At 49.3% G+C, this 24,669-nt stretch overlaps 1 protein-coding gene and 1 long non-coding RNA gene across 14 annotated transcripts in view; one reads left to right on the top strand and one right to left on the bottom strand.

Annotated features, from left to right (window-relative positions):
- Nucleotides 1–303: 303 nt before the first annotated feature.
- Nucleotides 304–24,669, bottom strand: part of LOC123589497 (zinc finger protein 658-like) — a 66,761-nt gene continuing 42,395 nt past the window's right edge. The window contains exons 1-10 of one of the 13 annotated variants that reach the window (XM_045461644.1): nucleotides 22,271–22,436; nucleotides 22,021–22,093; nucleotides 21,787–21,940; nucleotides 17,698–17,790; nucleotides 15,570–16,498; nucleotides 13,299–13,607; nucleotides 12,195–12,237; nucleotides 4,499–4,625; nucleotides 4,155–4,250; nucleotides 304–1,830 (exon numbers count right to left, since the gene is read on the bottom strand). In XM_045461644.1, coding sequence (XP_045317600.1) covers nucleotides 866–1,830; nucleotides 4,155–4,250; nucleotides 4,499–4,625; nucleotides 12,195–12,237; nucleotides 13,299–13,354 — 1,287 coding nt within the window. In that variant the 5' untranslated portion in view covers nucleotides 13,355–13,607; nucleotides 15,570–16,498; nucleotides 17,698–17,790; ... (1 more) ...; nucleotides 22,021–22,093; nucleotides 22,271–22,436 and the 3' untranslated portion in view covers nucleotides 304–865. Of the gene's footprint in view, nucleotides 1,831–4,154; nucleotides 4,251–4,498; nucleotides 4,905–12,194; nucleotides 12,238–13,298; nucleotides 13,608–15,569; nucleotides 16,499–17,697; nucleotides 17,791–21,786; nucleotides 21,941–22,020; nucleotides 22,437–24,669 lie in introns of those variants that run through there. The other 12 variants (XM_045461640.1, XM_045461642.1, XM_045461638.1 and 9 more) reach the window with 12 other exon arrangements.
- Nucleotides 5,057–23,511, top strand: LOC123589502. The gene is made up of 3 exons (XR_006708368.1): nucleotides 5,057–5,249; nucleotides 11,030–11,038; nucleotides 23,497–23,511. It is a non-coding gene; the product is annotated as an uncharacterized LOC123589502 (long non-coding RNA).

Below are 24,669 nucleotides of genomic sequence, written 5' to 3'. Positions count from 1 at the left end.
TGTCCCTCGCTGGCGCCTGGAAACTTTCCTGGTCGCCAGCTGAATTATGCATGTAAAAGCACGTAATCTATCATTGGTCATCATTTCTGGCCGCTCACAGTGGAAGGGCTTTCACCTTACACGGTCTGTCATGTTGCCAGAAAAGGGAGTCCTAACTTGACACATTTAACATGAAACCTACTTAGGAACTGGTTGAGAGCTAGGAGGAGAGGTCACAAAAGCGTCAGTTTCCAGGTCTGAGGGTGGCGGGGGTTGGGGGCTCTGTAACAGTTGCCAGCAAACAAAGGGACAAATGGTAAGTGGTACGGTGCACAGACTCCTGGCTTAATAATAAGTTCGTACTGTTCCAGGTGTAACATACCCTACAGCGACCAAAGGGTAGGATTTAGTGCGGGGGCTCCATAGAGGTCATTCTCTACAGTCTGGTGGCTGTGCCTCCAGGCTCACAATTCTGTTGGATTACCACTGCGGTTGACAAATAAATAAAACTCCTCCTATGCAGCATCGTTGCGAACACAACCCCTAAATGCCCCCGTCCCAGGGACTGTTCCCATGTTGCTCACAGCTGTTGTCTTAAATGATTACATTTATTTACAGACTTGAAAGCTCAACGACCAGAGTGAATTCACAGCGATCCCCTCTGTCATGAGGCAGCTCTTGTAAAAACAGGTGGCTCTAGAGTGTCCTCACCCTCCCCTCGCTACGGTCGAGGGAGGGGCTTCCCCTCGGTCGCGCTCTCCTCCCGCGGGGGCACCCACCGGATTTCCCGCTGAAGGGTGGTGCGCGCGGGGGACGCGCGGAGGTCTGTCCTTGCGTTCCCAGACGGGCGGGGACGCGGGAGGGAGGCCGACGGCGGCTGTGCCCGTCAGCCGTGCAGTTTCTCCCGGGTGTGGATCCTGTGGTGGCGGATGAGGTTGGCCTTCTGGGAGAAGGTCTTGCCGCACTCGGAGCACTCGTACGGCTTCTTGCCCATGTGGGTCCTCCTGTGGATGATGAGGCAGGAGTTCTGCGAGAAGGCCTTCCCGCACTCGCCGCACTCGTAGGGCCTCTCGCCCGTGTGGGTCCGCCGGTGCAGGACAAGGTGCGACTTCTGGAAGAAGGCCTTGCCGCACTCGCCGCAGCCGAACGGCTTCTCGCCGGTGTGGATGCGGTGGTGGATGAGGAGGCACGACTTGCGGGAGAAGGCCTTGCCGCACTGGCCGCAGCCGTACGGCTTCTCGCCCGTGTGCGAGCGGTGGTGCTCGACGAGGCGGGACTTGTGCGAGAAGGTCTTGTCGCACGCGGAGCACTTGTAGGGCTTCCCCCCGGCCAGAAGGGCGGCGGGCGGCGATGGGCCGGACCCCGGGGGCGGCGCGGGGCCGCCGGGCGGCTCTTGGCAGCCCGGGCGGCTGGAGAGGCCGGCCTCGGGGGCCGCGGGGCCCGCGTGCAGCCGCGGATCGGCGCGCGCGGCCGCCTCGCCGGGGAAGGGCTCCGCGCGGCGGGCCCGGCCTCCCGGCCACCCGCACCGCTCACACTGCCGCGGTCGCGCGCCCGGAGCCGGGCCGTCGGGCCTGGAGTAGAGGAACAAGTTCCCCTGCCCGTCGCACTCGAAGCGCCTCCTGGCCAGGTAGGCGGTGGGACCACCGTCTCCGTGACGCAGCAGACTCGCGCCACACGAGTCACAGGCGCATCCCTGCCGTTGTGAGGGATCAAGGTCTGCCTTCTGGCGGACGGATGCCCGGGGCCCAATCTCGGTCGGTTCCTGGCCGTCCAGGAAGGCGCCGCTCCGCAGAAGTGGGGCTCGGTGCTCCCGTGGCCTGCCTGCGTGACCGTCGACTTGCAAAATTGCTTCTAGGGGCAAAAAAATACCATGACCTGAATGGGTTTGTGTTTCCAGAATCGTGCCACAGAATGAAATGATATCAGGGAACAGCTGGGTGGCCCAGTGGGTAAAGCATCTGGTTCTCGGTCTCCACTCAGGTTGTGATCTCATGGGTTGGTGAGTTCAAGCTCCGCATCGGGCTCTGCACTTTTCTGCTTGGGATTCGCGTGTTCTCTCTCTCTGCCTACTTTAAAAATAATCTTATTAGTGTTTATTTTTGAGAGCCCGAGTACAAGCGGGCAGGGGTGGGGAGAGAGGTAGACATAGAATTTGAAGCAGGCTCCGGGCTCTGAGCAGCCAGCACAGAGACTGACATGGGGCTTGAACCTGTGAACCGTGCGATCATGACCTGAGCCGAAGTCGGACACTTAACCGACTAAGCCACCCAGGTGTCCCTAATGTTATTTACTTTGAATTTTATTCTGAGAGAGAGAGAGAGAACTGTGGGAGAGGCAAAAAGAGAGGAAAACAGATCAAAACCAGGCTCGAGGCTGACAGGAGAGAGCCTGCTGCGGGGCTTGAACCCACAAGCTGCAAGATCAGGACCTGAGCCGAAGTTGGATGCTTAACAGACTAAGCCACCCAGGCCCCCCCAGCAAAAAAATAAAATTGTATCAGAAACAGGAAGAATAAATTTCAGACCTAAGTGCCCAGATTCAATCACCACAGTTATGAATCTATAAACATACCCTCATCCATCGGCTTTTGAAAGGAAAAAATGAGATACTTCCCAGATGTCCGATGGACTTGGCCACAGACCAGCCTCCTAACCAATAAAGCCCACAGCACCATTCCTCGGGCCTGTTGGTATCCACATCACTGTGGCCCCTCCTCTGAGATTCTTAAATGTTGGGTTCTGAATCCGGTGCTTAGATCCTCATTTGGTTTTGTCTTCATTTAGGGTTTTTTCTTTTTTCTTTTTAAGTAGGCTTCATGCCCACAGGGGAGCCCAACATGGGGCTTGAACTCATGGCCCTAAGATTAAGACCTGAGCTAATATCAAGAGTTCCATTCTTTGAGCCACCCAGGTGCCCCTTCCCTACATTTTATTTATTTTTTTTTTATGTTTATTTTTGAGAGAGAGAGAGATAGTGCAAGTGGGGAAAGGGGCAGAGAGAGAGGGAGACACAGAATCTGAAGCAGGTTCCAGGCTCCAACCTGTCAGTACAGAGTCCGATGCGGGGCTTGAACTCCTGAGCCATGAGATCATGACCTGAGTCAAAGTTGGACAGTTAACCCACTGAGCCACCCCGGTGCCCCGGTTCCCTTACATTTTAAATCCTCAACTATCCGTGGTTTCACCTCCGTGAAACCCACACCCAGTGCAACCACAGAGCTTCTTGGTTTAGAAATGTGGAAATTCCTTGAGCCCCAGTGCTGAATTCCTAAGGGACAGAATCAATGCCTACTAATCTTCCCCATGAGGATTTTCTGGGCTGAGACCCAGGCAGGTGGTATTTCTAAAGCCCCCAGCTGATTTCTGGTGTGCCCTGAACAAAAGCTTGATAAAAGGCCCCTGTCCTGAAAGAAAGAGGGAGTCAGTATCCACCGTGGGATTATACTAGGATGCATGTGGGGGGAGTGCCATTCATATCCCATTAAGCAAAATGGGGCCCTATTTCGTAGTTAGGAAAGAAGAGGAATCTAAAGTCATATAATAAGGGAGCAAGAAAGTTTCTGAGGCATTTCACAGTAAAAGAAAAGACAAAAATGAGTGGCACAAAATCAGTTATTTTAAAATAGGGGGAGGGGCGCCTGGGCAGCTCAGTCAGTCAAGCATCCACCTTCAACTCCGGTCACGATCTCGTAGTTCGTGAGTTTGAGCCCCGCGTCGGGCTCTGTGCTGACAGCTCGGAGCCTGGAGCCTGCTTCGGATTCTATGAATCCCTCTCTCTCTCTGCCCCTCCCCCATTCGAGCTCTGTCTCTGTATCTCTCAAAAATAAAAAAAAATTTTTTTAATAGCAGGAATCTACAAATCTCTGAAAACATGAGAAAGCCTGTTTCATAACCATGGGGTAAGTGTTAAGACTGAAGGTCTCAGATGGGGACGGCAGGGTGGAATGAAAGAATGAAAGCAGAATATGCCTCTCTCTAAAGGCCAGGGAAAGAGGAGGAATCCTGTCGGGCGGTGGGATGTGTGGAGGTAGCAGGAGTCATGTGGGCATCTCAAGGCCTTGGACCAAACATCCACAGCTACTTGCAAAGATCCAAGGCTTTTGAGAACAATTGCCTGAAACAAACACAGGAGATTTTGCTCTGCAGCCCGGTGTGTGTCCGTTGCCCCCCTCTCACCTGGAAAGCTCCATCTGACGAGTTCTTCCTCCTCCATCCATGGTTCTTGGCCTCGCTCCAACCTGGAGATCACAGCCGGTTTGGTGACCTGACACCCTGTTTGTGAGAACAAGTCACAGGACTTATGCTGAGCCGCCTGGGCCATCCAAGGAAGCAGGGGGCACAATGCACTTTTACATGTCGGCCAGAGAATGGATTATTTCACACAGGAGGTAAATTCACGAATAACGCAAGTGGGATGACAGCAAGGCTTGTAGACAACGGACACCCAAGGCCAAACATTTCAGAGGTTTTACATAACTGAGAAAAGACATTAATCGGGAAATGCAGGAAGCCTTCCTCACCTACTGAGACCAGGTGGCTGTAATTCTCGAGCATCACATCCCGGTACAGCGTCCTCTGAGCGGGGTCCAGATGCTGCCATTCCTTACGGGTGAACCCCACGGCCACGTCTCGGAATGACAATGAGCCCTGGAATGACACGTGCCCGATGAACCTGAAATACCTGGCAGAGATCTGCGGCAAAGGCTCAGAGGCGAGGGCTCTTAGTGCCTTCAGACTGCCCCACAGTAAGTTATTTAGGGAGCTTGGCATGCCCCTAACTCTGTGCTACATTTCCAGGGACAGAAAAGAAAAGATCCTAAGAAAAGATCTCACTCCTGGATCTGCATTCATTCATTCATCCATTCATTCGGCGTGCAAGCATCTACAGACTATTTGGTATGTTGACGGTATTCCGCCTGGGGCTGCGGGGGGGTGGGAGGGGCGGGAAGCAGAACACAATATTACTCCTGTTCTACAGGCACCTGGAGCCCTGGTGGAGCGAGATGGACAGAAGACTTCCGTGTGGTGCGATCACACCTCAGGCTGCAATGGAAGTATATTACAGAAGGAGCAGACACAAAGCAGTCATGTTCAAGGTCCTGACGTCAAGTGAAGCCTCACTGGAGGCTGCCCTGGAGAATGATCTTGAAAGATAAACCGTGTGTCCAAGAGGCACGGCATTAGCGAGGGCAAGGAGTCACAGAAAAATCTGGTAGACACTGCAAATTCTTGGGCGTGACAATACAGAATATACTGCATGGATGTGTGTGTGTGAAAGAGACAGCACACGTGCACAAATGCACAAATCACAGGGCGAAGGTTTTTTTTTTTCCTATAGGCAATGGGGATGCCTATGATGGTATTTTAGGGAGGGGAGGGACAAAAGATGACCGATGTAGAAAAAGGTGGGAAATCACCAGGAGGGAATGAATAAATAAAATTAGGGCACAATTATAAGCAAAGACATGGTCAAAATTAAGGGAGCACCAAGAGGAAAGGACAGAAAGGATTCCACAAATAGAGAACAGGGCTTCGCTCTCCTTCCCCTTCTCCTTCATCTTCTCTCTGGATGAACTAAGGACCAAAACGACAAATTACTTTACACTGAATACTGTAATACTGTGTAAATCATTTTTAACAGAAGTATGGAAGTTAAAAGGCAAAAGTACAACTATAATCACAGATTTGTTAATGGAAAATCAATATAAAAGGAAATAAAATCTGACATAAATATCCAAGTATGAGTGTGTGAGAAAGTATAGAGTTTCCACATACGACTGAAGTTATCAGGTTAGGAGAGGCTTCTAGAACTGTAAAAATATTCAATGTAAGCCTCATGGTAGCGACAAAAAAAAAAAAAAAATCTATAATGCACAAAAACAAAGAGGAAAGAATCAAAACCTATCACTATAAGAAATCCTCAAGCCACAATAAAGACAAAAGAGTAACAGAAAGGAACAAAGAAACTACCAAAGAGAAGACCATTAACCAAGTGGCAATATAAGTCTTTACCTAGCAATAATTACTTTAGACGTAAATGAACTCAACTTCCCTAACAAAAAGGGAACCAACCAACTTCTGTCTACAAGACATTCACTTTAGATTTCAGGACATACAGTAGGTGAAAGCAACAAGGTAAAGATATCCCATGCCATACAACGGTAATCAGAAGAGAGCCGGTCTGGCAATACTTAAAAATCTTTTTTTTTTTTTTTCAACGTTTATTTATTTCTGGGACAGAGAGAGACAGAGCATGAATGGGGGAGGGGCAGAGAGAGAGGGAGACACAGAATCGGAAACAGGCTCCAGGCTCTGAGCCATCAGCCCAGAGCCCGACGCGGGGCTCGAACTCACGGACCGCGAGATCGTGACCTGGCTGAAGTCGGACGCTTAACCGACTGCGCCACCCAGGCGCCCCAGGCAATACTTAAAACGGACAAAACAGCCTTTAAGTCACATACTGTCATGAGAGACAAAGTCCTTCTATAACTTCAGAATGGTCCCTTCAACAAGCTATAATGGTTTTAAATACATATGCCCCCAACATCAAAAGGACCTAAATATATAAAGCACACATTGACCAATCAGAAGGGAGAAACAGCAATGAAATAACAGTAAGAGACTTATATACCCACTCTCAATAGTCATCCAGACAGAAAATCAGTAAAAACAAAAACTTCAGAAGTGAACAACACTACAGATCAAATAGGCCTTGAAGATATTTACAGAACATTCTACCCACTAGCAACAGAATACTCATTCTTGTCAAGAGCACACACAACGTTCTCCAGGGTGGATCATCGGCTAACTGACAAAACAAGTCTTAACATTAAGAAGACTGAAATCATTCTAAGTATCTTTTCCAATCACAATGAAATGAAACTAGAAATCAACAGAAAAGGGGAAAATTTTTAAATATTGGAAATTAACACATTCTTAAACACTACTGGGTCACAGAAATCAAAAGGGAAACTATAAAGTATCTTAAGACAGATGAAAACACAACAGATTGAAATTTACAGGATACCACAACAGCAGCGCTAAGAAGGACGTTTATAGAAACGAACATCTACATTCAAAAAGGAAAGATCTCAAACAACCTAACTTTGCACCTCTAGAAAAAGAAAAGCTAAACCCCAAGTTGGCAGAGGGAAATAATAAAAATTAGAACAAAAATAAATGAAACAGAATAGAAAAACAATAGAAAAAATGAAACTAAGAGCTGGTTTTTTGAAATAAAATTGAAAAACCTTTAGCTAGACTAAGAAAAAAAAAAGACTAGAATAAATAAAATCAGAAATGAAAGAGGAGACATTATAGCGGATGCCACAGAAATAAAAAGGATAATAGCTATTATAGACAGTTCAATGGCAACTTGTTGGACAACCGAGAAGAAATGAACACAATTCTAAAAAACAAAAAACCTGGGGCGCCTGGGTGGCTCAGTCAGTTGGGCATCTGACTTTGGCTCAGGTCATGATCTCACAGCTTGTGAGTTCAAGCCCTGTGTTGGGTCCTGTGCCGACAGCCCAGAGCCTGGAGCCTGCTTGGGATTGTGTCTGCCACTCTCTCTCTCTCTCTCAAGAATAAATAAAACATTTTTAAAAAATTAAAAAATATGGGGCGCCTGGGTGGCTCAGTTGGTTAAGTGACCGACTTCAGCTCAGGTCATGATCTTGCAGTTTTTGAGTTTGAGCCCCGTGTGGAGCTCTGTGCTGACAGGTCAGAGCTTGGAGCCTACTTCAGATTCTGTGTCTCCCTCTCTCTCTACCCCGCCCCTGCCCACGGTCTGTGTCTGTCTCTCGATAACAAATAAATGTTAAAGAAAAAAAAATTTTTTAATACAATAAAATATAAAAAAACAACCTACCGATACTGAATTGATAGAAAGCCTGAGCACAGCACTAACAAAGAGAATGAAGAAGTTACCAAAAAGCTCCAAATAAAGAAAAGCCCAGGACCTTTATGGGCAAATTCTACCGAAAATTGAAAGATTACTACCAATCCTTCTTAACTACCCCCCCCCCAAAAAAAAAAACAGAAAAAGAGGGAATACTTCCAAATTCATTCTACAAGGCCAGCATCACCATGATACCAAAACTAAAGACACCACATAGAAAGGAAACTACAGGCCGGGATCCCTGGTAAACACAGGTGCAAAAATCCTCAAGGTAGTATTAGCACATCAAACCCAACAGCACATGAGAAGCACCAGACACCACGACCGAGTAAGACTTATCCCTGGGATGCAAGGATGGTTCAACATATGAGAATCCATATGAGACACCACGTTAACGGAATAAAGGATAAAAATGACATAATCCGCTCAACAGCCGCACACACACACACACACACACAAAATTTGACAAACTTCAGTGCCTTTTAAAGATTAAAACCTCACAACAAACCAAGAATGGAAGGAACTTACCTCAACACAATAAAGGCCATTTATGAAAAGCCCACAGCTAACATCATACTCAGTGGTGAAAGCTTTCCCTCTAAAGCTTTCCTTGATCTGGAACAAGGCAAGGATGCCCATTCTTGCCTCTCCTATTCAACACAGTACTGGAAGTCCGGCCAGAGCAATCCGGCGAGAAAAAGAAATAAAACACATTGGAATCAGGAAGGAAGAAATAAACGTATCTCTGTTCGGAGACGACGTGATCTTACTGAATGCGGGTCTCAACGCGATATGTGCATTCTCGTGCTCCTCGCAGCATCATCCACAGTAGCCAAGAGAGGGAAACAACCAAAGTGTCCAGCCGTGGGCAAATGGATCGTGTGGTGGACACACACCACGGAATATGACTCAGCCAGGAGAGAGAAGGAAGTCCCTTCATTTGCGACAAGCAGGTGGACCTGACATATGCTGAGTGAAATGTGCCAGACACGGGAGGACAAATACCGTGTGACCCCACTTTTATGAGGATTCTCAAGTGGTCAGCTCCTAGAACCGGTGGTTACCAAGGACTGGGAGGGGCAGGGAAAGGGGGAGGCGCTAGTCAGAGGTTCGGTGTTCGTTTCGGAAGCGGAGTAAGTTCTGAAGATGCACTGCACAGCATAGTGTCACGATGAGCCACGTTGCGCTGCACCCTTAGAGATTTGCCAAGAGGGCATATCTTACGTTAAACGCTCCCACCACAAAAGAAAAAAAAATACAGATATTTAAGAAGGGGGCTGGAGGAAACTTTTGGAGGTGATGGATTAAGTCGGTGGTGGTGGCTTCACGGGTGTGCACTGATCTCAACTCCTCTCGAGTGGCGAGCACACAGTTTTGCACCTCAATAAAGTGGCTTAGAGAAAATTTTCTAGTAGTCACACTTAAGTAAACAAGGAAACAATTTAGATAAGATCTTGTAGCCAAATTTATCTGGAGTATTATCATTTCAATATATAATTATTTTTAAATTGCTGATATACTTTTCATTCTTCTTCTTCATACCATGTGTTCAAAACCTGGTGGGTATTTTCCACTTAGAGTACATCCCAACTCAGACACTATGTTTTCAATTTCACTCTCATGAAATACAGTCCTGTAAAAACATAGTTGTGTTTAATATTTTGATATTTATTTTGAGGGGGGTGGAGGGGCAGAGAGACAGGGAGACAGAGAATCCCAAGCAGGCTCCACACTGTCAGCACAGAGCCAGATGCGGGGCTGAAACTCACAACTCGCGAGATCATCACCTGAGACGAAACCAAGAGTCCGATGCTTAACCGACTAAGCTACCCAGGTGCCCCCATAAAGTTGCGTTTAATGGGAAAGTATTTTCCTCTGATTCCCTTTTAAAATTTAAGTGTGAATGAGAAACTCAGGTCTCCAGCCACACCAGCCACCAGGGCTCAGTATCCACTCGTGGCTGGTGGCTACCATATTGGACAGTGCAAGTCTGTACTGTAGAGAGTACAACTGAATTTCTCTGCTGGGGCTGTGTTTTGGCCAGAGAGAACTACAGTGTGGCTCCGTCACTGAGGGCCCAGTTCGAGGTCTGTCTGCATTCACATCCCAACTCCATCACCTAATAGATGCAAGATCCCAGGCAGCTTGCTCAATACCTCCAGCCTGTGTTTGTTCATCTGTAAAATGGGAGAGGGGTTAATAGCACCGATCTCACAGGTATTCATGAAACGGCGACACGTTAAGTGCTCAACAGGTAGAGCTTAGACCTTTTATTGTCACTCTCTTTGCTGTGGATGACCCTAAGAAGTTCCCGGTGAAAACTGGTTTCCTACAAAAGAACAAATTTCCCTAAGAGGCACAGAGGAAACCCCGGCCCTGAATATGGGTCTCACAGCTTCGCGTCACGACCCACGTCTCTCCTCTGAGGCCACAGAGCTGCCGTCTTGTTTCGGACCTCTCATACTGGTCCTATTCCCAGATGTTTCTGGTACCAAACATCCAGACGGTTCAAGCTTTTTAGGCACAGACACTCTCATCAAGACAGGTCCCCAAGCCAGAAACCAAGACCCTGTGAATATGTTTTTCTTCCTGGAGTGGAGAGCTGTAATGTTTGTCCACGAGGCCCATCTTCCTCTGGGGCTAGCTCTCTCCCTCTGGCACCCCAAGCTCCTGGGAGCGCCCCACCACCGACACAGCCTCTCAGCCCTAACCGCGAACTAAGCTGGCCCAAATCTGCATCTCTCCCAGAGACTGTGCAAACTGGCTCTACGATACAAAACCTGGTCCCTTTCTATGGCAGACCTCGCAAGAGAGGTGTGGGCCATGCCTATTTCTGGCCACACGGATGCAGTCGGTATGAGAGAAGGAAGTCACAGACAAGGGGCAAGACAGACTCTGGGAGACGCCTGCATTCTTAGGTGTGACTGTCCCTGAGTACCAGGCCAGGTGTGGCCTAGATTTGGGTTGGCCCTAAACTAGCTCTAGCTGGGTTTCTGGCTCTTGTCACTTGAAGGATTCTGGCCAGCACACTTCACGTTCATGCTCACGGTAGAGAGAGGGGCCGTGTAGGTCCAATTTGAGAATGCAGACAGGCCGGCAGCAAATGACGTCACTGACGTCCAAAGAGAACGATGGCCCAGGGCAAGGGCAGATGCGTGAGGTCCGAGTGGCGAAAAGACGCTCAGACTCCAGGACAAAAGGCCAAGAGCGCGCTGACCATCTTTCCTCCCCGCCCCCACCAAAGTCTGAAATGGGGCTGTTTGCTCTCCATCTGTGTCAAACAACTATTACAGAAGATAATGTGAAGAACACGCTACTCGTCTGTTCTTCTGGACAATGCAGGGTTTCATCTGGGTCAGTGTGACAGAACAAGGCAGTTTACGCAGAACGGAGTATTTTGATCCCTGAAACAACCAGCATCACAGATTCTGCACGGCCGTAAGGCCCACTGCTTACACCCAACGGAGAGTCCAGACTCGCTGTTGTGTCCACTTCACTGTCATCACTAGACAGGACCCTGCCTGTGACACCTCACACCCCAAGGCCGACCCTGGAACCTTCTTAATACTGGAAACAGCTTTAGTTCTCCTAGGACGTGGACGTGCTTGTCCCAAGCAGACAACACAAATCCTATGTTGGATGGAATCTTTTTAAAGTGCCGGAAACGTCTGGGGCGCCTGTGTGGCTCAGTCGGTTGTGTCCGACTCTTGATTTCGGCTCAGCTCACGATCTCATGGTTCGTAGGTTCGAGCCCCGTGGGGCTAAGTGCTGACAGTGCAGAGCCTGCTTGGCTTGTCTGTCTCTCCCTCTCTGCCCTCCCCGATGGCTTTCTCTCTCTCTCTTAAACAAATATTAAAAAAACATTTTAATAAAAGAAAAAAATAAAAGTGCCAGAGGGGCGCCTGAGTGTCTCAGTCAGTTAAGCGTCTGACTTCGGCTCAGGTCAGGATCTCACGGTTCGTGGGTTTGAGCCCTGCATCGGGCTCTGTGCTGACAGCCCGGAGCCTGCTTCGGATTCTGTGTCTCCCTCTCTCTCTGCCCCTTCCCCGCTCACACTCTGTTTCTCTCTCAAAAATAAACATTAAAAAACTATGTATTTTTTTTAAGTGCCAGAAATGGCAGACACCGGGCAGCTCAGAACTGTGGCGGCCTCAGCAGCGCATCCGCCCCACTCTCCCCGTGGCCTCCATATTCCACTCGCCTTGCGTCCTCAGTGATCTTGGGTCCTGCTTGCAGTATTTTATTGGCTGCATTCTTAGAAGCATCCCCAAGTCCCCGGGAAAGCACAGTGTGGTAGAAAGAAACGCCACACTCACCTGGGACATGGTCCTTCCCTGCTGGGCGGGGGAAAGCAGACACCTGTGTAAGCAGAGATGGGGAGGGGAAGGCAGGGGAGAGGACGTGAGAGGTCAAGCTTGCCCCGGGCCTCTGGATCAACTGCTGCCACCCCCCACCAGGCCTGGGGGAGGACAGGCTCCTCTCCCCCCCTCCCCCCACCGAGGACATCACATAATGCCCACGCCTTGCAGAGTGATGGGGACCCAACCTGGCGAGGGTTCAACCTGGACTCTCCTTGTCTACTTAATGCACTCATGTCTGTGTCTCCATAGTCAATGTGCAATTTACTAACCCCTCCCCTCGTTACTCAGAAATTGAAATTTATTCTGAAGAAACAATCATGAGTTCAGGCGAAGAGTCAGTCGCCAAGGTGTTTATTATAGTTCGTTAAAACTCTGAAAAAAAAAAAAAACCCAGAAAATAACGAAATATCCATCTACACAGGACCCGTTAAATAAAACACTACTCCAAAGGGAAATAAACGTTATGTAGCTCATGAAAACAAAATCATGGAAAAAACCGTTCTATTGGATAGCATACGGATAATTGAAAAAGGTGGCCGAAGACTATTTGATCGCATGCACACGCACACACACACACACACACACTCACATAGATCTCTGAGATGACGCAAGGCAAAAAGGTAGCAGCAGTTAGCCCTAGGTAGGTAGATAATGACCACTGAACATTTTTTTTTTTTTTTTGTACTTAGATGAATTTCCTAGTCTCCTCTAGGACAAACTGGCACTTTGTATACCGAAGGTATTTTTTAGATATCTGTAGCCTATGAAGCTTCAAACCCGAACCTCTGTCACCTCTCCTGCCCCTGGTAGACGCTGGGGTCAACTCACAGGAAAATCTAACAATGGGATCTGGAAGGGCAGAGTCCAATGAATGGAGTTCAGCTGAGACAAGCTGAGGGCTACTTGGCAGGGCCCTCAATCCCATCCCGGACCCGCTGGGTCCCCTGTGCTTCTGTTCCACCTGCAGCCTGTCCACGGTCACTGTCAGGAAGAACCGCCCTGGCTCGGCTGTGCTGGCCTCTGCCCGGGAAGCAGTCCCGGTCTGGCTCTGCCACTTACCAAACATGGGACAAGATCTGATGGCTTCTCCTGAGCCCTCCTCCTCCTTTCCTCATTTGGCCAGGGGACAGGAACACGAAGGTTCAGGAGCAAGTTTACTGTGGCTGGAATCATCAACGGGACCCCACACCTATCTCTCTCCTGAACAGACACGAGGTTGGTCTTAGGAATGTTCCTACTCAGGACACACACACTGGAGTTGGGTCCAAGAAGTCTGCAGAGGCGCTCAAACTCTAGAATTACAGAAACTCCATAAAGAATTCCGAGGGAGTTTTGGTTTTGGTTTTTAAATTGGAGACTACCTAAGTGCTTAAAAATAACAGATTGGTTAATCAATTATGACACAATCAAAGCATGCCATGCTATGAATCAACTGAAACTGTTAACAGATTATCTGTAAGAACTAGCTTCTGGCAACACCAGTAAGTGGGGAAAAAATTAATAAATAAAAAGGAAGCTATGAAATTCACAAACACATGACTCACAGATGGGTAACAGGCAGAGATGGGTGGTATTTTCCCCGGGCACCTGAAGTTTTAGCTCAATTCCCAGACACCCCAAATTCTCTGGAGGAGCTGGCAGACCCAACCTAACGGCCACCTTCCTTCGGATAAGGAAGAGCGAAGGAGCAGGGAGGGGCACTACTGAAGACGTAGATACATGGCGTTTTACCCCCCTACCAAGACAAGAGGGACGGTTGAGCCGGCAAAAGTGGGGGGAGTAACCTGGCTCCCCAGGCTGGACGCGTGCCCAGCTCCAGAAACACCTGGGCACGTGGTGGTTCAACAAAGGGGAAGCTTTGCAGATGCGGGAGCCCAACAGCAGGAGGGAGCTCTTGGAAGTGAGAAGCCGGCAGAGGCCACCGTGGTGGCCAGGTGGGGGGGGTGGGGGCAGGAATGGGAGACACCTGCACGGCCTGCCTGTGTTAGAACAAGGATGCAGCGTTCCCCGGGGCCACGTGGGGGGGGGGGGCAGGAAGCTAGGGGAGCCTGAACAACATGGGGAGAAAGCAGGCTGCCTGCGGGACACAGAGAGCCAGCCCTGGGAAGCAAGAGCACTGAGCCAGGAGCGGGCACAGAGGTCTGCCAAGAGAGCCCCTGCTCGTGTCACAGGCTCTGCACACCTACAAAGCTATCACGCGGCCTCCTGCATGATAAAGGACAGATGGCTGGGCAGGGGGAGAGCTACCGGAAGCGGAAGCGACAAGCAAGGAAATGTTTGTGTCACTTCTCTTCCATTTCCCCTTCTCCACCCTGCCCCTGGTGGAGAAAGAAGTGGTCCAATGAGGAGAAGGAAGGGTTAAGGAGGAGCAGAGACAGAAGAGGTCACAGGCCCTCCATGTGGGGTGGGGGGAAGTGGAGAGCTGCAGATCCACAGGGAGAGAGAGAACCCGGATGTGGCAGTGAGATGTTCACTAGCCCGCCAGCAAGCCAGGAGAGACTGTTCCTTATTACAGCCTCGAGTAACAGGACCCCTCTGGGTTACCAGAGATGTCATCCTGGCAGCGCAGTGTTCTGGGCTGAACTCTGTGCCCCAGAAAGATCTGCTGGGGGATCCTAGCCGTCCATATCTCAGAATGTGACCTTCTTTAGAAACAGAGCCTTTGTCAATGATCAGGTGACGGTGTGGTCATGAGGACGGGCCCCAGTCCAGGAGGAAGGACTAGCGTCCGTACAAAAGGGGGAAACTGGGGCCAGGGACTCACACAGGGAGAACGTCAGGGAGGATGATGGCAGAGCTCGGAGTGATGCAGCAGAAACCGAGAATGGGCACAGATTGCCGGCAAAGCCCCAGAAGGCGGGGAAGAGGCCGGGAAGGGGCCCCCCAATCAGGGCCTCAGAAGGAACGGGCCACACCCGCGCCTTCACTTCCAACGTCAAGAGAGTCGAGAGAGAGCACGTGTCTGTGGTTTAGGCAGCTCAGTTTGTGGTACCTCGTAGGAACCCCAGGGAACAAGTGCAGGAAGGCAGACCCAATAGAGCGGGTCCAAAACAGTGGTCAAAGGGGACACTGGGACACTTTGCTCTGTTGCCTGTTTGTCGACATCAATTTCAGCACGTGGAATGGGTTTTTGTAAAAAAAAAAAAAAAAAAAAAAAAAAAAAAAGAAAAAATTCTGGACAAAACACACAAAATGTTAACGATGGTGACCTTTGCATGGTAGGATGTGTTCGTTTGTTTTTACAATAGTGGCATTTTCTAATTTATTTTAGACAATAAACATATGCTCACTGTTTAAGTATCTCATAAAAATATACACATATCATCTTACTGGGTTTTCTCTCCATGACCTCCTACCAGAGTCCTTCCCCTGGAGGAGAGGAGATCCGTGAGAGGGTCTGAAGGGGTGGAAGGTGGGAAGGGGCGGGTTTTAGCGATGAACTGAGGCGCCCAGGAGGAAGCCCCCGCCTGGCGGGCCCTGGCGGACGGGAGCCCTGGGCGCTAGTGCTGGCTCGGCCTCTAGTAAGCTGGGTGGCTCTGAACACCTCTCTCACGCCCATTTTCTTTCGTCTTTAACATGAGAAGGAAAAATGAAATACTCTTAGGTTAAGAAAGCAACTTTTGTGCCTCGACTACATGAGGACGGTCTGCATCTCACAAGCAGTGGAGTGAGGGGCAGTGGGGGGCCGGGGGGCAGTAGAGAAGGACAGTGAAGGCACCGAGTGTAGAGAAATCCGCACGGGGGTCGCCTGAGTGTTGCAGGGATCCCTTCCCTCGTTTGTGCTTCCCTAACCTTAAAGCGGGGGACCCCCTCTCCTCCTAGCAAACCTTCCCCTCGACCAAATCCTAGACAGATCCCCTAATGCGATGGCATCACCCAAATTCACGGTCAGCAAGCTCGTCCTCAGCTGTTTTAGGGACACTTTCTGGAAGCCACCCCGTTCTGTGACCTCCAACTTTATCCCTAAGCTACGAGAGGGAGCTCAGAGAGGGAGCCCCGCTTCCAAAGTAGATTGCTGCTGTCGGGTCACCTTCTTTCCAATAATTATTCTATCGGTGGGGTGCCTGGGGCTTGAAGACTGGGGTCAACTCCAACTGGCAAAGCTCTGCTCTCCTGCTGAGAACTTACCGTGGCGTGGCCGGAGGCTCAGCTCCCGCCTGGAGGCCGTCTGGGGGTTAGAAGGAGCTGGAATCCACAGCAGGACTGAGCTGCCTGGTCACTGCCTGTCTCTAAGCCTTTGCAATAGACACTAAGAACACCTGTAAACAATAGACGGCACGGTGAGACTCATGTGACAACATTAGCAGCACATTTGCCTCTGATGGGGGCACAGGGGAAGCCAGAGAGAGCGAAACACAAGAAGGATCCTTCGCCATCCCGTGCGAAAGCTGAGCAAAACCTCTGCTGGCAGCAAGCGAGGAATCGGGGGCCTCGGGCCTAACACCACTGGATACTGACTTCTGCCAATGAGCCCAGAACAGACTCTGCCTCCAGCCGCTCGGGGAAGAGGCCCACCATCCACCACATTGACTCTGGCCTTGGGAGGCCCTGGACTGTGGCCTGCAGAGCTGTGAGGTGACAGCGGGTGTTACTTTATTTTATTTTAAAGTTTTATTTAAGTGATCTCTACACCCAACATGGGGCTCGAACTCATGACCCCAAGATCAAGAGTTGCGCACTCTTCCGACTGAGCCAGCCCAGCTTTCGATCACTGAATTTGTGGTAATCTGGTCCGTGGCTCTCCACTGGGCGCTCAGGAGAAAGAAGACGGCTGGGAGACCACAGAGAGACCCCCTGGGTGGTGAGGTCTGGAGGAGGGCAGTGGCTGCCATGGCAGGGAAACCCGGGGAAGCCCCATCCTCCTAGAAATTTCCCTGTGGAGGAACAAAGCCTTGTGCAGCTGAGGGAAGGGCAGCACAACCCACTGCTCCCAGAGCACAGCTAAGACCCATGGCACCTGGCAGGGAGAAGGAGAAGAACACCCTGTCCCAGGGGAAGGGGACAGGCATATGTCCTCGACTCAGACTCAGAGCCTCCTACCACAGCGGGAGGGGCAGACTCGGGGACCAGGGCCCTCCACCACCAGGCTGGGCAGCACTGAGGAGCCAGCGGGGGCATGAGCACGAGGAGAAGGTCGAAGGGGGTAGGCGGGTCCCAGAGCGGGGGACAGGAACCGGCCCACCCTAAGCACAGAGCAGAGACACTCGAAGCCAGCGGGGGCCTGACCGTAACCACAGCAACAGCAAATGCCAGCGCCGGCAATGCCCGACCAGGCTCACTGCACCGACCTCCTGCCTCCCAGCCCCGAGCACAGCAAGAGGGTCTCTACTCCCACACACACGGCCCGGTGTTCATTTAAACAATCAAACTTCGAGACGTACAAAAAGCCAGAAACAACAACCCACTGCAGAGACAAAGCAAGGAGCTGAGGCCCACTCGATCTTAGGTCTGTGCGTACCAACACACGAGCGTGATGAGTGTGCAGCTCTAACACATGGAACACACACGCCATGAGGGGAAACAGACAACTCCACATCGCCATGAACAGATCCTAGAGGATTCGGGATACAAAAAATAAATAGTAAGAGTATACAACATTTAAAAAAAAAAAAAACCTATTTATTTATTTTGAGAGAGAAATAGAGAGTGAGCAGGGGAGGGGCAGAGAGAGGAGACAGAATCCTGTCAGCACAGAGCCCAATGCGGGATTCGAACCCACAAACTATGAGATCATGACCTGAGCCAAACTATGAGCTCGTGACCTGAGGCGAAATCAAGTCAGACCCTTAACCTACTGAGCCACCCAGGCGCCCAAGAGTGTGCAACACCTGAATAACAATTGAAAAGCCTGACCTATTGGGGCGCCTGGGTGGCTCAGTCGGTTAAGCGTCCGACTTCAGCTCAGGTCATAGCTCACGATTTGTGGGTTGGAGCCCCGCGTGGGGCTCTGTGCTGACAGCTCAGAGCCTGGAGCCTGCTTCGGATTCTGTGTCTCCCTCTCTCTCTGCCCCTCCCCCACTCATCTTTCTCTCTCTCTCTCTCAAAATCAAACATTAAGAAAAAATTTTAGGGGCGCCTGGGTGGCGCAGTCGGTTGAGCGTCCGACTTCAGCCAGGTCACGATCTCGCGGTCCGTGAGTTCGAGCCCCGCGTCGGGCTCTGGGGCTGATGGCTCAGAGCCTGGAGCCTGTTTCCGATTCTGTGTCTCCCTCTCTCTCTGCCCCTCCCCCGTTCATGCTCTGTCTCTCTCTGTCCCAAAAATAAATAAACGTTGAAAAAAAAATTTTTTTAAAAAAAAGAAAAAATTTTAAAGCCTGACCTACTGGATCAGACACAAGAAAGTACTTGATTAGAGAACATACATTCTTCTTTTAAGCACACCTGGGAGCTAAAAATTGACCCGAAAAAGCTAAAAATAAACTTCAACAAGTTACTTAAATCAGTATTGCATAGATGCTGCTCTCTAAACACAAAAGCAACACAAGTAGAAAATAAGAAGAATGCAAAATTTAGAACAATGGCTGCAAAAAAGTGTTACATATCAAACCTGGTGCACAGTTACAAACACAAACTTAAAACAAATCACAGCCCTAAGATACAGATTAGACAAAATCTGAAAATTAACAACATTCATCGCAAGAGGCTAACACAGCAAAGAGTAAACCCAAGCAACACAAAAGAAGCAAGTAGGAGCAGAGATTTTAAAAAGGAAAAACCAAAGAAATAATAGAACAGGTGAAAAAAAGAAAAAGCCTGCCACAAATGTATTACCTGAATCTAATCATGGTGAAACATTAGTCAGACCTACATTGATAAACGTTCCACAAAATAACCGGCCTGTACTCCTCAAAAATGTCAATGCTAGCAAAGACAACGAATGATTGGGGTACTGTTCCAGAGAAAAGACGACAAAGGAAAATGGGAGAACAGATGCATGATCCGAGATCTCCTTTAGCTAGAAAGGGTCTTACGGAGACAACAGGTGATAGCTGAGTACGAGACGTGGGTTAGACAACAGTATTGTCTCAACATTAATTTCCTGGTTTTGATCATTATCCTGCGGCTGTGTGACAGAATAGCCTTGTCTTTGGGAAATGCACACCAAGTATTTGCACACACACACACACACATATGTGTCAAGGGGAGAGGAAGAGAGAGAAGAGAGAGAGGAGAGAGAAGAGAGAGGGAACAAGTTGTGTATAAATGACCCAGTGATGGCCTCTGCAGAGTGGCCCCTGGCAGGCTGAGACCATTGGCTCAAAAGACCAGCAGCACCAAACTCAGATGTTAACACATGCATTCATTTTAAAGATAGCCCAAATACGAACAGATTTTTAGTCGTTTGGAACCTGCCTGCTTTCCCTGCCCCAAGAAACTATACGCTAGCATCTGGTAGCCATAGATAAAATACACCATGTGGCTACCAAGACCCCAAGTGCCTCTGACCCAGAGACACCCAGGGGTATCCTTTCCACCTCCCTCCTGGGAAGTGGGCCCTGGGCCCCAAATTCTGGATGGTCTCATGCTGCGAGGGACCTCTCCCCAACGTGTATGCTTCAGTAAAGCTTGCGTGTACTTCTGGTCATACGGTGACATCTTTTTCTTTAATCGGCTCGCAAATCCCTCGACCTCCCTCCATACAAATGTGGCAAAATGTTCATATTTGAGAAATTTAGATGAAAGGTGTTCTGGAATTCTCTGTACTATTCTACCATTGTGAGTTTTCTCTGAAGTCTGAAGTTGTACCCAAATAAAAAATTACAAAGAAAAAACTAAAATCAGCTCTTGGAAAAGATTTATTAAAACTAATAGCATAATTGGTTGGTATTTAAAGCTCATAAAACACACTAAGTTCAGGTATGACTGATGGAGAAAACAAGAGAAGGCAAAAAAAATGCAATGTTTAAACAGGGAAAAAGGAAACCATTTCAGATATAGTAGAGATGTTTTTAAATTATGAGATCACTATAGACAATTTAATGCCATAAATCTGAAAGTAAACTGGACAATTTCCTAGAAAAATACAAAGTACTAAAATTGACAAAGCAACAGAAAGTAGAAAAAGAACCCCAGTAAACATTAAATAAAATGGGATCGGTACTCAGAATTACACCCATCAAGAAAACACCAGGCCCAATCAAACTACTTAAGATTTTCACAATGTGCATAAGCTATAAATGGTTTTGTATCTAGAATAGATGAAAACAATTACCAAAAATAAATAAGAAAAAGGCAAAGCAGAAGAAATACAGGCAAAGGTAACGAACGAAAAAATAATATATTGTTTATGACCACATTCCTATCTAGGAAGTAAAGAACATGTAAGAATAAAGTAATCTTGGGAGTTGTCACCCTGAGAGGAAGGGAAACGGAATGAAGGGTGATATTAAAAGGGATCCAGTGGTACGTATAAGGTTTTTGTTCTTTAGAAGATCTGAAGCAAATAAACTTTTAACATTTGCTCAATCTAAATGATAACTACGAAAGTTTCCTTTTGTTACTTTGCTATATACATTTGAGATCTTTTCTAATGTTACTAATTGAACACAGTAAGAAACAGTTATGGGTCGTAATAGAAAAAAAACCTCCTTCAAGAAGACCCAAATTCAAGTTATAATGGAAAAAAACATGAAGACTTACAATTACAGGACCAGGTTTCGTTTCCCCCCTCCCTGCCCCAGCTTGTCTGTCCTACCTTGACCAAAAAAGCCTCAAAGACAGACAAATTCTCCCTCATCTCTGCATCACTATGGTACCCTCACTGTGGCTCTCTCTCCTCATCGAGTGCAGGGAAAGAAGAGTCTACACTGAACTGGAGACTCCCTGCTTGATCATCTCCTCCCTGCTTGATCAGCATTCAGACAGAGGCACTCACACAGCCCCACCTTCACCCACCCCTGCCCGTGCTGGCGGCTTCACAAACCTGAGATATACTCCCCTACTTACTTTTCTCACTACCTTAGCTTGGTCTCCATTGACTCCACTCACTGCCGGTATAGTAACACCAAAGACCAATGTAACCACACTCACTACCTTGCCTAAAACACTTCAGGCACTAACAGGACCCAGTCCCTACCCCCTAACCCAGCGGCTGGGTTGCTATGCTCCTGGAACCACCTCCAGTCTCACCACACACACCCCTTCCAGGCTCTTCCATGGTGCCAAATCCAGCAGTACCCACAGGTTTCATGCTTTTGCACAGGCTGTTCCCTAACCCCAATGCTTTTGCCCCTTTTCACCTGTGGAGACCTTATTTCAAATCTGATCTTCGGTTGTGCCTCCCCCAGCAGGAACTGACCTCCCTCCTTGGTGTCCATTCATCCATAGATAGGAGTAATTATCAGAGCACCCACACCTTGGTGGCCCTTATCTGTTCAGGGGACCGACACCGCCCTAGGTCTCTAGCCAAGAATGGAACCCGGTGCTACACCAGTTGCCTGACCCAGACACTCAATAAACATTGGTCATAGGAACACCGACACCATAAATCCCTGAAATACCAATCATTTCACTTCCCTCCTTCCTTGCCCTCATAGCTCAGAGCCTACCGTTGGCTGTGATGTGGGGTCCGAAGGAGTGACAGAGGGTCGGACAGAAGGGCGGGGGGGGGGGGGGGGGGGGGGGCTTCCTCAGCAGTCCCTCCTCACCCACGGGAGGCCTGGCCACCCAGGCGGAGTTCAGGGACCTGGACGGGCAGAAAAGCTCCGGGTCAAGGGACAGAAACAAATCCAGTATCGGGAAACAAGGGTGACCATTCGGGAAAGAGCTGGCCCCCAGCTCACCGGGGCCAAGGCTGTCACGGGTCCACCGTGCTAAGCCCTCTGTGGACGGACGGTGGGCTCTGATGAGGCTGGGCTGTAAAGCAAAGTAATGAGACCAGCCTGCCCACAGCTCCCGCCCCAAACCAGACAGGAACCCTGACCTCCCCAGTAGACATCAGACAGAGCCGCCCACCGGACCCCCCTGGCAGAGCACCCCTCCCAGGGCCCGCCAGCTCTGCAGCCGTGGCTCCGCCACACGTGCCCTCTCTACCGCGGGGGCAGAGGGAATCGTCAGTCCCAGATGCAGCGGGAGCCTCAGGACTGGCTAAGTCCCAGGTGCCGGCCACGCGAACCCCGCCAAGGGTCCGGAAGTGCGCAGATTGCTGTCGGAGACCTCCGGACACAGCCGAGACGCCCCTGGACTGGGCGGAACTACAACTCCCGGGAGACTCCGCGGTGAGGTACTTCCGGCCGGCGGCCTAGCCGTTTCCGGCCACGGGGCGGCAGGTGTGAGCCAGCAGGCGCCGCGCCGCGGGCGCCGTGTGGACCGGTGGGTTGTGGGCAAACGCACCTTCTCCCGCGTTGTTGCCAGCCAGCGGTCGCCCCGGGGACTTCCCACCGGGTCGCCCCCAGCCCTGCGCCATGTTGAGGGACCGGTCATGGCTGTCCCCTTCAACGCAAACCCGCCCCCGTCCCCCCCCCCCCCTCCAATTTGGGCGCCCAGCCTGGGTCTGTCTGTATGCCCAGAAGTCAGTTACCTGAGGGGCTCCATGTCGGGCACCTGGTTTTGTAAAACAAACAAACAAACTCAAATCCTTTAGTCCTCATGACAGTCCCCAGCATAGGTATCATTATCCCCATTCCACAGAATCAGAGGCAGTCTTTCTCAGTATTTTTACTCTGGAAGAGCCCTTGAAATAGTCTCAGGTCTCAGCAAACCCTTGCCCAAATATTGTTGCAGCTCATGGTAGAATAAGACAATCATCAAGTGACACTCACGAGATAATCAGTATACAAATGGACAACGGCCAGACCATGTACCGAGATAGGACTCTGACTTATCACCACCGCCACCTACGCAGAAACCAACTCCCCTGTCTACAATAAACAGCGCAGAAAGCCAGATTGCTATCTTTAGTAACAATCCAGGCAGCTGAACAATAACTTCTGTCACAGTCCCAAATGGCCAGGACTTCGTCAATGACTGGCAGCTTTCTTAATGTTTGTCCTCACTTCTAACTCAGGAGTAACCAGAGAAAACATTGAATATACACCCGCTAACCCATCACATGGGATGTCCCACTCCCAAGCTAGCCTGCCTCCAGCTTCGTCCTGCCATCAGCCACCAATGAGGGCATTTGGAAACCTTCCCTTTTCTCCCCATAGTAAAACTTCCCCGTTACCCTGCCTGCCTTTGAGTCTGCCAAAACTCAAGTTAACAGCGACTGACTGCTTTTTTTTTTAATTTGTTTTTTTTAACATTTATTTATTTTTGAGACAGAGAGAGACAGAGCATGAACAGGGGAGGGGCAGAGAGAGAGGGAGACACAGAATCTGAAAGAGGCTCCAGGCTCTGAGGGGTCAGCACAGAGCCCGACGTCAGGCTCAAACTCACAGACCGTGAGATCATGACCTGAGCCGAAGTCAGACGCTTAACCGACCGAGCCACCCAGGCGCCCCACGATTGAGTGCTTTGAGACAGCAAGCTCTGAAAAAATAACTTGGCCTGTTTGTCGGTGTTTATTTTCAGAGATATAATTGTCAATATTTTTTCTGTAGGTTCTGTTCATTCTTTTTTAATGTTTATTTTGGAGAGAGACAGACACAATGTGAGCGGGCAGGGGGCAGAGAAAGAGGGAGACACAGAATCTGAAGCAGGCTCCAGGCTCAGCCATCAGCACAGAGCCCCGAAGCAGGGCTCGAACCCACCAACTGAGAGATCATGACCTGAGCTGAAGTCAGACGCTTAACCGACTGAGCCACCCAGGTGCCCCTAGATTCGGTTCATTCTGGCTACCTACTCTTTTGTGTGGTTTTCCCCTCATCATTTGCCATTATAAATGTATTATTCAAAATTCACAAAGTAAGGGAAGGTAAGAGAAATTTAAAGTTTAAAATTATGCTTTTTCTTTGCTCATAGCATTTATACCGCTGGATTTATTAAAATTTAGTTCTTTGGGACTTCCTGTTAAACTGGTCTTGGTAATGCATTTTTTCCCCAAATTGTTCTTTAATTCAGTATTTTCAAGTTTTCACTAAGTTTTTTTTTTTTTTTTTATTAAGCCTATTACTTTAAATGACTTTACATTTCCAGATCTGGGGTGCCTGGGTGACTCAGTCGGTTGAGTGTCCGACTTCAGCTCAGGTCATGATCTCATGGTTGTTGAGTTTGAGCCCCGCGTCAGGCTCTGTGCTGACAGCTCAGAGCCTGGAGCCTGCTTTGGATTCTGTAACTCCCTCTCTGTCCCTCCCCTACTTGTGTGCTCGCACACGCCTTCTCGCGTTCTCTCTCTCTCTGTCAAAAATAAATAAACATTTAAAAAAAATTTTAATTTCCAGATCTATTTTTAGAGAGTTTCCCTGGAATTGATCTCTTTTTGTATTGATTACCACAATCAGAGACTTATCACTTATTTTTTCCCCAAACATAGAGCTTTAGATTTGTTTATT

The sequence above is a fragment of the Leopardus geoffroyi genome, chromosome E3 (genome assembly GCF_018350155.1).
Source record: "Leopardus geoffroyi isolate Oge1 chromosome E3, O.geoffroyi_Oge1_pat1.0, whole genome shotgun sequence".
Taxonomy (NCBI): Eukaryota; Metazoa; Chordata; class Mammalia; order Carnivora; family Felidae; genus Leopardus; species Leopardus geoffroyi.
The sequence above is the reverse complement of the archived record's forward strand: the minus strand, read 5'-3'. Positions and strand labels throughout refer to the sequence as shown.